Source organism: Tamandua tetradactyla, chromosome 15 (assembly GCF_023851605.1).
Source record: "Tamandua tetradactyla isolate mTamTet1 chromosome 15, mTamTet1.pri, whole genome shotgun sequence".
NCBI classification, from domain to species: domain Eukaryota; kingdom Metazoa; phylum Chordata; class Mammalia; order Pilosa; family Myrmecophagidae; genus Tamandua; species Tamandua tetradactyla.
In genome coordinates this window covers 55627883-55643630 of record NC_135341.1, presented here as the reverse complement: position 1 = coordinate 55643630, position 15748 = coordinate 55627883, and the positions used below count along the sequence as shown (strand labels likewise).

The 15748-nt window shown below is 39.3% G+C and overlaps 1 protein-coding gene across 5 annotated transcripts in view; it reads left to right on the top strand.

The window, feature by feature from the left end:
* CMTM7 (CKLF like MARVEL transmembrane domain containing 7) overlaps positions 1 to 15748 on the top strand; it is a 77250-nt gene that overhangs the window by 55291 nt on the left and 6211 nt on the right. For all 5 annotated transcript variants that reach the window (XM_077129916.1, XM_077129912.1, XM_077129917.1 and 2 more), the window contains exon 2: positions 5033 to 5206. In XM_077129916.1, the coding sequence (XP_076986031.1) occupies positions 5033 to 5206 (174 nt within the window). The remainder of the gene's footprint in view (positions 1 to 5032; positions 5207 to 15748) is intronic.

The following is a 15748-nucleotide window of genomic DNA, read 5'->3' as shown; positions in this document are numbered from 1 at the left end:
AAATAAAGATAATAATCTGTGTTGGCAAGATTCCCTGTGCAGGGTAGCATATCTGTTTTGGATAGCAATTTGGCAGTGAACGTCAGAATCATAAATGTGTATATGTTTCCACCCAGTAATTTCACTTCTAGGAATCTTTCAGAAATATCCACACATAGAAAGGAGCCAGCTGGACACAGGGTCTTTGGGTGGCGTGGGGCTTAATGAAATTGCACAAAGGCTGTTTTATGGTGATGACGTAATGGAGGCTTGAACTGGAGGCCCTACACCCCAGGAAAGAATTCTGCAAAAGTGAGGAACACATGAATTCCTCTTCCTACCTGCCCACTGACAAGCCAAGTCATTTATGGACCAGCTTGCATTTACAAATGCCACTTCCACTCATGGAGTCATCCACTTCTCCGACTTACTGAACAAGCCTGGCCTTCATCTCCTGGGCTTTTCCAGAAAGCGTCTCACTCAGCCTGGGGTCCGAGACCTTTCATGTTGGCTTTCATCAGATACTTCCCCTCCCTCTGGAGGACTCTGTCACCGAAACATTATGCCAAGGTCAGAGGACAAAATGTGCAGGAGGGTGGGGTTGGAAGAACTGCTGCATCCAGCCCATGGCTCCCACAGCCCGAAGGCATCTGGTGCCATCTTCAGTGGACCTGACTTGGCAGCGGCAGAGTCAGGGCGCAGAGGGAGCAGCCGGGGACAGGCTGCAGGCCGCCGACCACGGGGCCCCAGAGGCCCCCTGGGGCCTCTGCTGCCCAGCTCTGAAGGCATCTCTTAAAAACTCCCTCCAGGCTTCAGAAATTGTCCATCTTGGACTTCAGAGTTCCATTTCTTCCTCGTGCAATGCTCACCCAGGCTGAGCAGCTGGGCCCTGATTCCAGAGTTTCCAGGGGATGAGCGTTTTTCTCAGGTGATGTCACATTGCTTCATCCCCTGGGGATCGAAACCCCACTGCTCCTTTCATAGAAACCATCTTTTCATTCTAGTAAGAAGTCTGATAGAATGGAAAATGAGGGGCCGTGAGGTCAGAAAGAACATGATTTGGGGGGGAGGAGGGGCTGTTTCTAAGGTGTTCCGGTGGTGACTCAGACAGTCCTGTGGGCTGGTGTGTGAAGGTCCGCGAGCCCCTGGCTCTGAGGCGAGGGATCTCATAGCTATTACTTTTAAACACCTGGATGCTGAAAGAGCATTTGGCCCCGTGGAGCTTTCTTCTTTCCCTTCCCCTGGACATTTTTGTTAGCTATTTATTTCAACTTTCATGACAGTACAATATAAAAGAATAAACCTTCATCAGAGAGGCTAGAACGTGTCCTAACGATTTAATCCTTCAGACAGTCTCACATCTAAGTTGCTCTAAACGAAAACACATCCGTCTTCGAGAGGAGTCTCCCAGCCTTCCCTCAGTGCCAAAATCAGGATTCTGAACTCAGGCATGTTTGTTGATTTGCTTTTCTATTGGGAAACTGTAGAACCAAAAGAGATCTTGAAGGGGCCATGCCAGAAAAGTAAACACTCCAGGGCCTTTTCTCCAGTGTTTCTTGTTCTTTCTTTCTTCTGCTTAACTTTTCCAGCTGCCCCCCAGGTATTGATCTGAATGACTCAGGGGCCTCCCAACAGCTGTAGAGGTTACCTCCAGGCCTTAGAAGAGGTCCTGAAGCTTGGTATCAATGAGACCTTTTTTTAAAATGTGTTCTAGCAAAGAAGCTAGCTATTTAAAGCAGGAATGAATGAATCCGATGGGCAAAAAGAAAGTTTTTAGCACCATGTATAAGCATACACCATCGGCTGTGTCAGTTAGGTAGGCAGCCTAAAAGCCAAGTAGACAGACTAATGAAGTTGAATTTCACAAGCACTTTCTCCAGAGAGGTTTGATATGGTGTGTGGCAGAGCTGTGCTGTACTCCCTGCTGCACAGAATTCAGCTGTGGGCACTCAGGGGTGGGGGTGTCCTACCCAAGCCCTTCTTGTTCAGTGGGAAACTCCCAAATCCCTGTGTTGCCATGAAAAAGATCTGACCATATAGTGGAAAGTCATTTTAACCTTTGCTCTTACAAAGAGTCCTCTCTAGCTAGGAATCATACTACATAAGCCCAAATTATTACATGCCAAGGCAGGCCTTGAATAAAAATAGCCCAGTGCACAAGGGGGTCAGTGCAGGAGTGGGGAGACCCACAAATTTCCCCAGATCGATGAGGGGACCTGATGAGGCAGCAAAGCCCTACCAATGGAGTACACTCTCAAGAGAGGCAGAGGTATCTCAAGGCGTGAATCATTATTTTACCATGGCTGGCTGGCTTGAGAGGAACCGAGAAAATGAAAATACTCACCTTTCTCATTAGCAAAAGGAAATAGGCAAATGTTGAGGGTCCCCTTGTATCAGAGTTACACTCTTCTGTTTTGATCTGTTAAGCAAAACACTTCATGCCCACGTTAAGCTTCAAGCCAAGAATTTTGTTGATATTTTCTTTTTAACTGTTGTACTGATAACGGAGGATCTTGATAGAGTGTTAGAAATGAGGGGCTTTAGACACATAATCAGAGTTAGGTTCATTCTGCAATTTAATTCTCACTGTAGACTAATGTTCTCTACAGTAGGATTTCTCAACAGCAACACTACTGACATTTGATGCCAGATAATTCTTTGTTGTGGGGTCTGTCCAGTGCACTGTTGGATGTTTGGCAGCGTCCCCAGCCTCTAGATGCCAGTAGCACCTACCGCCACCGCCACCACCACCACAAGTTGTGATGACCACAGATGTCTCCAGACATTATCAGATGTCCCCTGGGGACCAAAGTCACATACACACAACCCCTTTGAAAATCACCAGTCAATTGGAAAAGAGGTGATACAAAATCGTCTTTGTCCTTAATTAATTGTGCTTTTAAAATTGATCCTAAAAATATATATATATATGGGGGGGGGGGGGGTGCCATGGCAGTTCTTGCCTGCCATGCTGGAGACCTGGGTTCGATTTTTAATGCCTGGCCATGCGAAAAAAAAAAAATTGATCCTAAGGTTTTACATCTATTGAACACCTTTGTGTTATTGGTGTGTTCTCTATGTAGTGGGGACATGGTTTCATTCTTTTTCAGGGACCTTCACAGGAAGTCAGAATCTGCTCTCCCTTCATCCAGTCTCTTCCATTGTCCTAGTCATATGTTGCTAATAAGATACACCAGAATCTAGATGGTCTGTGTTCATTCATTGGTTCATTCATTCATTCATTCATGCAGTGATATACTTAGCTCTCCCCACATTCTCCGGTGGGGTCAGCAAAGCACAGCCTCTGAACCAGGACGCACACATGTTTGCTAGCACACCCACCTTTCCCAGCGTGTTCTAGGATGAGAGCTTACACTTTGGGGAAGCACAGCTGCATCTGCCCTGCAAGAGAACAGAAATCCTGGGATGATCAGGGACTCGGCATCAAGGGATTCCCCCTTGACCAAAAGGGGGAAGAGAGAAATAAGACAAAATAAAGTGTCAGTGGCTGAGAGATTTCAAACAAAGCTGAGAGGTTATCCTGGGGGTTATTCTTATGAATTATATAGATATCCCCTTTTAGTTATGGTATATTAAAGTGGAACTGTAGAGCTGTGTTCCAGTAGCCACGTTTCTTGAAGATACAGCTTTTGCAATGTGACTATGTGATTGTGAAAACCTCGTGTCTGATGCTCCTTTCAGCTGTGGTGTGGAAAAATAAGTGAAAAAAATATAGATAAAAAATAAACAAATAGTAGGGGGAACAAAGATTAAAATAAATTGAGTAGACTGAAATGCTAGTGGTCAGTGAGAGGGAGGAGTAAGGTGTATGGCATGTATGAGGTTTTTTTTTCTTTCTTTTGCTGGAGAGATGAAAATGTTCAAAAAAATGATCATGGTGATGAATACACAACTATGAAATGATATTGTGAGCCATTGATTGTCCACCATGTGTATGTATACTGTTCTAGTTTACTGCTTGCTGGAATGCAATATACCAGAAACAGAATGGCTTTTAAAAAGGGGAATTTAATAAGTTGCTAGTTTACAGTTCTAAGGCTGAGAAAATGTCCCAATTAAAACAAATCTATAGAAATGTCCAATTTAAGGCATCCGGGGAAAGATACCCTGGTTCAAGAAGGCCAGTGACGTTCAACATTTGTCTCTCAGCTGGAAGGGCACATGGCGAACATGGCGGCATCTGCTGGCTTTCTCCTGGCTCTACCAAAAGTGACTCGCTCCAAAATGTTTCCTCTTTTTAAAGAATTCCAATAAGCAACTCCACCTTCCAATGGGTGGAGACACACCTCCATGGAAATCATTTAATCAAAAGTTACCACCCACAATTGGGTGGGTCACATCTCCATGGAAACAATCAAAATGCCCCCACCCAGCAATATTGAATGAAGATTAACGGACATGACTTTTCTGGGATCCACCACAGATTCAAACTGGCACATATGCCAAGAATGTTTGTATGTTTGTTTATTTTGTACAATAAAAAAAAAAGAAAAAAAGAGCATGGTCCCTGGAGTCAGGCAAACTGTTCTAATCACATTTCTGCAGCTCGCAAGCTGGGTAGCCCTGGACTAATTGTCGAGCCTGTTTGCTTTAGTTTCCCTCCTGGAAATGAGTATAATATCGCACGCTGAATTTTACTCTTTGCTCTGTGGAGGTCCAATAAATAAATGAAATTATTCTTCTTTGTTTTTTTTCTATATTCCTGCCTCCCCTCTAAGTCTGCATCTTGCTGGCACAATGTAACGAACTTCAGAAGGGACCAAGTCAGGCATCTTAGTCCTTTGCCCTCACAACCAGCGTGCATTTTCCAAGCCTGCGATTTTAGATCACAGTGCTACTGAAATTGCACCCTTCCAGCCTTCCCACCAGTTACTGAGGAAATCACCTGACTTGTGGCTATCCCCCAATTTGGGCCTAGGGGGAGGCATTTGGTTTGTTTCCTGTTGCTTGTGCCTCTGGTTTTGCTGTTGCTTATTCCCTGGATGCCCTCTTGGGGAGGGAGTTCTCTGATGTGTCCATGTTTATACTGCAGGTCACTCTGCTGATTGCCTTCATCTGCGTGAAGAGCTCCCTGTGGATAGACTACAGTGCCTACAGCTACTTTGAAGTCGTTACCATTTGCGACTTGATCATGATCCTTGCCTTCTACCTGGTACACCTCTTCCGCCTCTACCGCGTGCTCACCTGTATCAACTGGCCGCTGTCGGTAAGGGTGGCCTGCGAGGGCGGGTGTGCCACGGAAGTCAGGATCCTAGCGAGGCATCTGGACCCAATGGAGGGGCACTTCCCATCCCCTGACCTCCCGCCTCCTGGCATCCTTTGCTGCCTCAGCCCTCGATTTCCCACTGATTGGTGGACACCTCTACCTTTTGTCCTGATGATATCTAAAACTCACTTGTCAGCTCCAAAAACAGTGTGCCTGTTGCCTCTCAGTGTTAATTTTCTCAAGGGACAGAAAATGGGCTTTGTGTGTGTGTGAGTTGAAACAAGACACAGAAGGAAGGAGCCATGTGGAGGATGGGGATGAATGTGTTGTTGAGGGTTGAGGGGTAAGATTTGTTAGCTAAAAGGGCTGACGGGCTGGGGAGAGAAATCAGAAGTTGCCAGGTTTTTACTCCTCAGTATTTATTTCGTTAACAGCTTCATTGAGATATAATTCACATATCAAACAATTTGCCCATTGAAAGCATATAATTCAGTGGTCTTTAGTATATTCACAGAGTTGTGCAACCAACATGACAATTTTAGAACATTTTTATTACCTAGAAAAGGAATTCCTCCCCTGTAAAAAGGAACCCACGGGCAGGCCACGGTGGCCTAGTGGCAGAGTTTTCGCCTGCCATGCCAGAGACCCGGGTTCGGTTCCCGTTGCCTGCCCCAAAAAAAAAAAAGGAACCAACAACTTTTACCTATTACCGTCCATGCCTTCATCCCCTCCAGCCTTAAGCAACCACTTCCCTGTTTTCTGTCTAATTGTCTAATCTGGACATTTCATATAAACAGCATCCTATAATATGTGATCTTTTATGACTGACTTCTTTCACTTAGTATGATGTTTTCAGGGTACTTCCATGTTGTAGCATATAGCAGTACTTCATTCCTTTGTATGGCCAAATAATATCCTATTTTGTGGATGTACCACATTTTGTGTATCCATTTATCAGCTGATGGATAATTTGAGTTGTTTCTACTTTCTGACTATTGTGAACAATACTGCTCTGAACGTTCATGTATGTACAATTGATATGTACACATATATTTTCATTTCTATATGCCTAGGAATGGAAATGCCAAGTTGTATGGCAACTCTTGTTTATCCAGTTGAGGGACTGTCAGACAGTTTTCCAAAACTACTGCACTATCTTACTTCTCACAAGCAGTGTATGAGGGTTCTAATTTCTCCACATTCTCATCAACATTTATTATCAGACTTTCTTGTTCGAGCCATCCAAGTGATGTGAGGTAGCATCTCATGTGGTTTTTTTTTTTTAATTTTTTTTTAAATACCAAAGAACACATAACAAATGTAAATATTCCTATTTTGATCATTCTGTTCTACATATATAATCAGTAATTCACAATATCATCACATAGTTGCATATTCATCATCATGATCATTTCTTGGAACATGTGCATCTATTCAGAAAAAGTAATAAAACGAAAACAGAAAAAAAAATCATACCTACCATACCCCTTACCCCTCCTTTCATTGATCACTACATTTCAAATTAAATTTATATTAACATTTGATCCCCCTATTATTTATTTTTATTCCGTATGTTCTACTCGTCTGTTGACAAGTTAGATAAAAGGAGCATCAGACACAAGGTTTTCACAATCACACAGTCACACTGTGAAAGCTATATCATTATTCAATCATCATCAAGAAACATGGCTACTGGAACACAGCTCTACATTTCAGGCAGTTCCCTCCAGCCTCTCCATTACATCTGAAATAACAAGGCGATATCTACTTAATGCATAAGAATAACTTCATTTTTTTTCCTCAGGATACTTTTAGCTATTTGGGGTACCCTGCCCTTCCAGATAAATTTGGTTATTGGTTTTTCTATTTCTGAAAAGTAAGTTTTTCGGATTTTGATTGGTATTGCATTGAATCTGTAAATCAATTTAGGTAGAATTGACATCTGAACTATATTTAGTCTTCCAATCCATGAACACAGTATGCCCTTGCATCTATTTAGGTCTTCTGTGATTTCTTTTCACAGTTTCTTGTAGTTTTCTTTGTATAGGTCTTTTGTCCTTTAATTAAATTTATTCCTAAATATTTTATTCTTTTGGTTGCAATTGTAAATAGAATTCATTTCTTGATTTCCTCCTCAGATTGATCATTACTAGTGTATAGAAACACTACAGATTTTTGAGTGTTGATCTTATAACTTCCCACTTTGCTGTACTCGTTTATTAGCTCTAGAAGTTTTGCTGTGGATTTTTCAGGGTTTTCAACATATAGTATCATATCATCTGCAAACAGTGTGAGTTTTACTTCTTCCTTTCCAATTTTGATGCCTTTTATTTCTTTTGCTTGTCTAATTGCTCTGGCTAGAACTTCCAACACAATGTTGAATAACAGTGGTGATAGTAGACATCCTTGTCTTGTTCCTGATCTTAGGGGGCAAGTTTTCAGTTTTTCCCCTTTGAGGATGATGTTAGCTGTGGGTTTTTCATATATTCCCTTTATCATTTTAAGGAAGTTCCCTTGTATTCCTATCCTTTGAAGTGTTTTCAACAGGAAAGGATGTTGAATTTTATTTAAATGCCTTCTCTGCATCAATTGAGATGATCATGTGATTTTTCTGCTTTGATTTGTTGATATATTACATTAATTGATTTTCTTATGTTGAACCATCCTTGCATACCTGGGATGAATCCTACTTGGTCATGATGTCTAATTCTTTTAATGTGTTGCTGGATTCGATGCTAGAATTTTGTTGAGGATTTTTGCATCTGTATTCATTAGAGATTGGTCTGTAGTTTTCTTTTTTTGTAATATCTTTGTCTGGCTTTCGTATGAGGGTGATGTTGGCTTCATAGAATGAGTTAGGTAGCTTTACCACCTCTTCAATTTCTTTGAAGAGTTTGAGCAGGATTGGTAGTAATTCTTTCCAGAATGTTTGGTAGAATTCACATGTGAAGCCATCTGGTCCTGGACTTTTCTTTTTGGGGAGCTTCTTAATGACTGATTCAATTTCTTTACTTGTGATTGGTTTGTTGAGGTCGTCTGTTTCTTCTCAAGTTAAAGTTGGTTGTTCATGCCTTTCTAGAAAGTTTTCCATTTCATCTACATTGTCATATTTATTAGCATAAAGTTGTTCATAGTATCCTGTCATTACTTCCTTTATTTCTGTGGGGTCAGTGGTTATGTCTCCTCTTCCATTTCTGATCTTATTTATTTGCATCCTCTCTCTTCTTTTTGTCAGTCTTGCTAAGGGTCCATCAATCTTATTGATTTTCTCATAAAACCAGCTTCTGGTTTTGTTGATTTTCTCAGTTGTTTTCATGTTCTCAATTTCATTTATTTCTGCTCTAATCTTCACTATTTCTTTCCTTTTTGCTTGCTTTGGGGTTAGTTTGCTGTTCTTTCTCTAGTTCTTCCAATTGCACAGTTAATTCCTCATTTTTGCCCTTTCTTTTTTTTTTGATATAGGCATTTAGGGCAATAAATTTCCCTCTTAGGGCTAGAGGTAACTGCCTGAAAATGTGGAGCTGTGTTCCAGTAGCCATGTTTCTTGATGATGATTGTATAATGATATAGCTTTCATAATATGACTGTGTTATTGTGAAAACCTTGTGTCTGATGTTCCTTTTATCTACCTTGTCAACAGATGAGTAGACCATATGGAATAAAAATAATAGGGGGAACCAATGTTAAAATAAATTTAGTTTGAAATGCTAGTGATCAATGTAAGTGGTATGGTATGTATAATTTTTTTTCTGTTTTCGTTTTATTTCTTTTTCTGCTGTCTTTTTATTTCTTTTTCTGAATTGATGCAAAATGTTCTACGAAATGATCATGGTGATGAATATGCAACTATGTGATGATATTGTGAATTACTGATTATATATGTAGAACGGAATGATCATATGTTAAGAATGTTTGTGTTTCTTGTCATATTGTTTTTAAAAATTTAAAAATTAATAAAAAAAGTTTCCCTCTTAGCATAGCCTTTGATGCATTCCATAAATTTTGATAAGTTGTGTTTTCATTTTCATTTGCCTCGAGATATTTACTGATTTCTCTTGTAATTTCTTCCTTGACCCACTGGTTGTTAAGAGTGTGTTGTTGAGCCTCCATATATTTGTGAATTTTCTGGCCCTCTGACTATTATTGATTTCCAACCTCATTCCTTTATGATCTGAGAAAGTGTTTTGTATGATTCTTAAATTTATTAAATATTTTAAAATTTATTGAGATTTGCATTTTGACCCAGCATATGGTCTACCCTTGAGAATGATCGATGAGCACTTGAGAAAAAGGTGTATTCTGCTCTTGTGCGATGTAATGTTCTATAAATGTCTGTTAAGTCTAGTTCATTTATGGTATTATTCAAATTCTCTGTTTCTTTATTGATCCTCTGTCTAGATGTTCTGTCCATTGATGAGAGTGGGGAATTGAAGTCTCCAACTATAATGGTAGATGTGTCTATTTCTCTTTTCAGTGTTTCTAGGATTTGCTGCATGTATTTTAGAGCATTCTGGCTCAGTACATAAGTATTGATGATTATTATGTCTTCTTGTTGAATTGTTCCTTTTATTAAAATACATAGTGTCCTTCTTTGTCTCTTTTAACTGTTTTACATTTGAAGTCTAATTTGTTGGATGTTAATATAGCTCCTCCTGCTCTTTTCTGATTGTTATTTGCATGAAATATCTTTTCCCAGCGTTTCACTTTCAACCTATGTTTATCCTTGGGTCTAAGATGTGTTTCCTGTAGATGGCATATAGATAGGTCCTGTTTTTTAATCCATTCTGCTAGTGTATGTCTTTTGACTGGGGAGTTTAATCCATTAACATTTAGTTTCGTTACTGTACAGGTAGTACATTCTTCTACCCTTTTGCCTTTTGGATTTTATATGTCATATTTAATTTTCCTTCCTTCTACCTTTACTCATAGTCTTCCTTTCTATACTCTTCTCCACACCTCTCTCTCCTGTCTTTTCTTATCTGCCTCTAGTGTTCCCTTTAGTATTTCTTGCAAAGCTGATCTCTTGGTCACAAATTCTCTCAGTGATTTTTTGTCTGAAAATGTTTTAATTTCTCCCTCATTTTTGAAGGACAATTTTGCTGGATATAGAATTCTTGGTTGGCAGTTTTTCTCTTTTAGTAATTTAAATATATCATCCCACTGTCTTCTTGCCTCCATGGTTTCTGCTGAGAAATCTATGCATAGTCTTATTGGGCTTCCCTTGTATGTGATGGATTGCTTTTCTCTTGCTGCTTTCAAGATTCTTTCTCTTTGACATCTGACAAATGATTAGTAAGTGTCTTAGAGTTCGTCTATTTGGATCTCTTCTGTTTGGGGTATGCTGCACTTCTTGGATCTGTAATTTTAGGTCTTTCATAAGAGTTGGGAAATTTTGTGTGTGTGGGGGTTTTTTTTATTATTAATTAAAAAAAATTAACTAACACAACATTTAGAAATCATTCAAGAGTTGGGAAATTTTCAGTGATAATTTCCTCCATTAGTTTTTCTCCTCCTTTTCCCTTCGCTTCTCCTTCTGGGACACCCACAACATGTATATTCATGCACTTCATGTTGTCATTCAATTTCCTGAGTCCCTGTTCATATTTTTCCATTACCTTCCCTATATTTTCTTTTGTTAGCAGTGTTTTGAAGTTTTGTGTGTATAAGCTTTTTATATCCGTGGTTAGTTTTATTCTGTATTTCATTCATTTTTACTCTTTATTATATCCTTAATTATAAAAGAATTAAGAAAATATTTTGGATATAATACAGAGTGGAGTAGATAAAGAGTAGAGTGGAAATTAATGAAATGGAGAAAAAAAGCAATAAATTTCAAAAATATGTTTTAACAAGTAGTTATAGAACAGATTTTAAAGTTTGGTATGGGATGCTCCAAGACACTAGAGACCAACAAAAATATCAGTATAAGGATTCAGTATCATACTTATTTGTTAAATCCTTTATCTGTTATATTCCTTCTCTTTAAATAACATATATACATAAAAGCAATAAATTTCCAAGTACATTGCAACAATTAGTTGTAGAACAAATTTCAGAGTTTGGTATGGGTTACGATTCCACAATCCCAGGTCTTTACCTCCAGCTGCTCTAAGGTACCAGAGGGCAAAAGAAACACCAGTACAATGTTAATTCTCTTTTTTAAAAAATATTTTTATTGAGAGATCTTCACAGTCCAGACAGTCCATCCAAAGTATATAATTAGTGGCTCACAGTGTCATCACATAGTTCTATGTTTATCACCACAATCATTTTTTAGAACATTTGCATCATTCCAGAAAAAGAAATAAAAAGAGAAAGAAAAAAAAAAACATGCATCCTGTACCCCTTATCCCTCCCTCTCATTGACCAACAGTATTGCAATTTACCCAATTTTTTTTTTTTTACCCTTTATCCCCCACCCTCCATTATTTATTTATTTTGTCCTTATATTTTGCTCATCTGTCCATACTCTGGATAAAGGAAGCATCAGCCACAAGCTTTTCACAATCAGATGATCACATTGTAAAAGCTGTGTAGTTATATAGTCCATCTTCAAAAATCCAGGCTACTTGCTCTCACGCAAGCTTCAGTTAGACACTGCCACCTATCATAACCTGCCAAACCCCAACCAGGATGATTCCAGCCAATCCTAAAGAACACCTAGGGCAATATATAAGATTCCACAAGGGTTCCATGTACTAGAGCAACTTTCCAGAAACCTACAACCTCTAGATGAGTTCCTGGACCAGATAAGTCCTGAAACCTAGAGGTCCCAGCCTCTCCAGAACATCTGATAGTTCCATCTCTCTACCCGATATTAATGACAGACCCTTCCAATATGAAAAAGTAGCCCATAGCCTAAACACTCCTAAAGAGAGGGATAGAAACATGAAAGGTGATGGAGTTATACAAAGAAGATAGGATTTAACAAATGAATGAGTGCTGAATCATTAAATTAATATCTCTTTTAGTCTCCAGTGTCTTAGAGCAACTAGAAGTAAAAACCTAAAATTCTAGAATTGTAACCCATGTCAAACTTATGTTCAACAACTAATTGTGGTGCCATACTTTGAAATTTATTGCTTTTTGTATATATGTTTTTTCCCCACAGGAAAAAAAAGTCGATTGATGATAAAAAAAAATTTAACCTTCTAGCCTCCTATATTTTGAAGCAGCTAGAAGGAAAAATATGAGATCATATGGTAGCCCATGACAAACTCTGGGATCTATCCCGTAACTACTTGTTGAAGAGTGCTTCGAAAACTATTGCTTTTTTATTTCTCTGCTTTGTATACGTTATACTATATGATAAAAAAGTTTAAACAAAAAATCAAGGCAACTGAAGTACAGTTCAACAGTTTCAGGTACTTCCCTCTAGCCACTCCAGTACACCATAAACTAAAAAAGGATATCCAAATAATGCCTAAGAATAACCTCCAGGATAACCTCTTGACTCTGAAATCTTTCGGCCACTGAGACTTTATTTTGTCTCATTTCTCTCTTCCACCTTTTGGTCAAGAAGGCTTTCTCAATCCCATGATGGCAGGTCCTGTCTCATCCCTTGGAGTCATCTCCCACATATCAGAGAGGGCAGTGAGTTTACCTGCAGAGTTGGCTTAGAGAGGCTACATCTGAGCAACAAAAGAGGTTCTTGGGAAGAGTGACTCTTAGGCATAATCTCAAGTAGGTTTAGCTCTCCTTTGCAGGGATTAGGTTCATAAAGGCAAGCCCCAAGATCAAGGGTTCAGACTATTAAATTTTGTTGTCCTGAATGCTTGTGAGACTATCAGGTCTTCCCCAGGTGGGGAAGTTTAATATTTCCTCCTTTCTCCACAGTCTCTCAAGGGGACTTTGCAAATACTTTTTTATTCTCTGTCTGATTACTCTGGGATATATCGGGGCATCAGACTGACTATACAAACCAACAAGATCTCACTCCCTATTCAAAATCCCATGTAATTATGGTATTCAAATAAACTAACCATACAAGTTAAATAATTGTCTACCAAATAAACAACGCTTCCTTTGGTCTTACACAGAAGTTGAAGTTTTAAAATACAGATCATATCGTACTTTACCTGTATTCTGCTTTACCTTAGTCCTATCCATATCAGCTCCATTCATGCCTCTAATTGAAGTCTGATCACTTTTTCAACTTTTTTAACAATTGCTGTATGGGGTACTGCTGACTTTCATAGCATCAAGGCTCTAACTCTGGGTCTCAGGTATCACACAAATACCCAAAGTTTCAAGAAATGACCAGGTTATACACAGATAGCTCAGCATCTCAGAATTGAGAAGTAACAGTTACAACTGCAGAACAGATGTGACTGCTGTAAGAGCTTACAGTCTAGGAACCTTTAACTTAACCTGATAACCTATGGTCTTGATTTCAATTCTCCAAGTTTATAGTTATAGTTCATCCATTTCATGTCTCACTCATATGGTCTAACTATGATATACAAACTTGGAGAATTCTCTTTTGATTTCTTTTGTCCATTGGTTATTTAGGAGTGTGTTGCTTAATTTCCATGTATTTGTTAGTTTCCCATGTTTCTTTGTTATTTCTGATTTCATTCCATTGTGATTGCAGAACACACTTTGTATTATTTTGCTCCTCTGAAATCTATTGAGGCTTGTTTTATGTCCTGGCAAATTATCTGTCCTGGAGAACGTTCTATATGTACTCACTCTTCTCTTATTGAATGAAGTATACTATAGTGTCTGTTAGGTCTCATTTTCTTATGTTTACTCAAGTCTTCTATTTCCTTGTTGATGTTTTTTTGCCTAGTTGTTCTACCCATTAATGAAAGTGGGGTATTGAAGACACCAACTATTATTCTCTATTTCTCCCTGTTGTTGATTTGTGTATTTTAGTGTTCTTTTATTAGGTGCTTATATATCTATAATTGCTATATCTTCTGGATGGGTTGATACTTTTTCATTTAAAATGTCCCCTGAATCCCTAGTAACATTTTTTGCTTTAAAGTCTATTTTGTCTGATAATAGGCACTCCAGGTTTCTTATGATTGCTGTTTACATAATATACCTTTTCCATATGTTTACTTCCTGTCTGTATCTTGAAACTAAAGTATGTTTCCTATAGACTACATACACTTGGATCTTGGGGGGTTTTTTGGGTTTTTTTTCCTATCTGAGAATCTGCCTTTTGATTAGACTGTCCATTCACATTTTTTTCTTTTCTTTTTCACATGGGCAGGCTCCAGTAATCCAGCCCAGGTCTCTGGCATGGCAGGCAAGAACTCTGCCACTGAGCCACCATTGTCCACCCTGTCCATTATTCATATTAAATGTTACTACCTTCTATATTATTTTGAGAGAAATTGCTTTTACATTCCTGTGTTCTAAGTTATTTTTCAAAATTACGGCCCCTCTCTGCTTCTTTTGAGTACACTCTCTTCATGGCTTTCCTGAGGTTGACACTGAATAAGCAGAGGAGAGAATAAAAGCTGGGGTACAAGAATAAGGGTGGGTTGAGTTGGGGGTGAATGTTGGAAGGTTGGTCTTAGCCACACAAAGCCACACTTTTTGGTTGAGTACTATTTAGGTGGCTTCGTGTTAAGACTTTCTCAGGTCAGTTTTCTCTGTCCCTCATTATTCTCCTCTTCCATCATGAATGGATGTTTTGGAGGTAGAGCTCTTCCAGTTACTAATCTGCTCTCTTTCTCTGTGGTCTGCCTTGTGATACTCCTTTACTCCTTTCTAGAACTAAGGGAGAAATCAGAGTCTTTTATTTTTGTACTACTTGGAGACAAGCAGCAGCTTAAAAGTAGAATGCTTTTCCAAAGTTTAAATTTAATCCCATTAGGCAAATCTTCATGAGGAATAATTTCTAAATTCTCACTGAAGAGAACTAAAAAGGGATGCACTCTAGATTTGGAGTACGATAAATGAAACTAGTTTCTCCTGATCTGGTGTTTAACAGGTAGAAGGGTGAGGTGGAAATATTCCCGCGTTGCCGAGTGGCAGAAGTCCAGCCTCATCCAAGGTCAACAGTGATGCCCCTGTAATTATGGGAGGTAAATGGGATAGGTCAAAGTGAGAAGCAAAGAGTCAGCCCAGCAGATGAGAAGGCCTGAGGGCCTGAATCTGGAGTGAAGTCTAGACGGAACAACAGAATGAGGACAAAACCAAGAGGACTTGGTGTGTTTGAGCTAGCTCCCACCACGTACCCACAAGACATTTCACAGAAGGGCTACTAACCTCTTTCTTAGGCTCTGGCTCTGAGTCTGAGGGGCCCAAGCACTTCAGGGCTGTTCATGATGGGTCAGCGCCCTGATCACCACACAAAGCCAGCACATTGCCAGCCCCGAACGTTCTCTGAAGCAGAGGAGAAAACCATGCATCTCTAAAAGAGGCTTTGCTGTTCCAAGCTGGGGCTTCTTTAAGAAAGAGTTTCTTTAAACTCTTCAGGGGCATTGCAAGACACCTGTTTGCTTTTTTAGTAGCCTTGGAGGGAGGTCATATGTACCATCGACCAGTTGGGAGTAGAGCAGTCCTTAGAGGATATCACTGCTCACG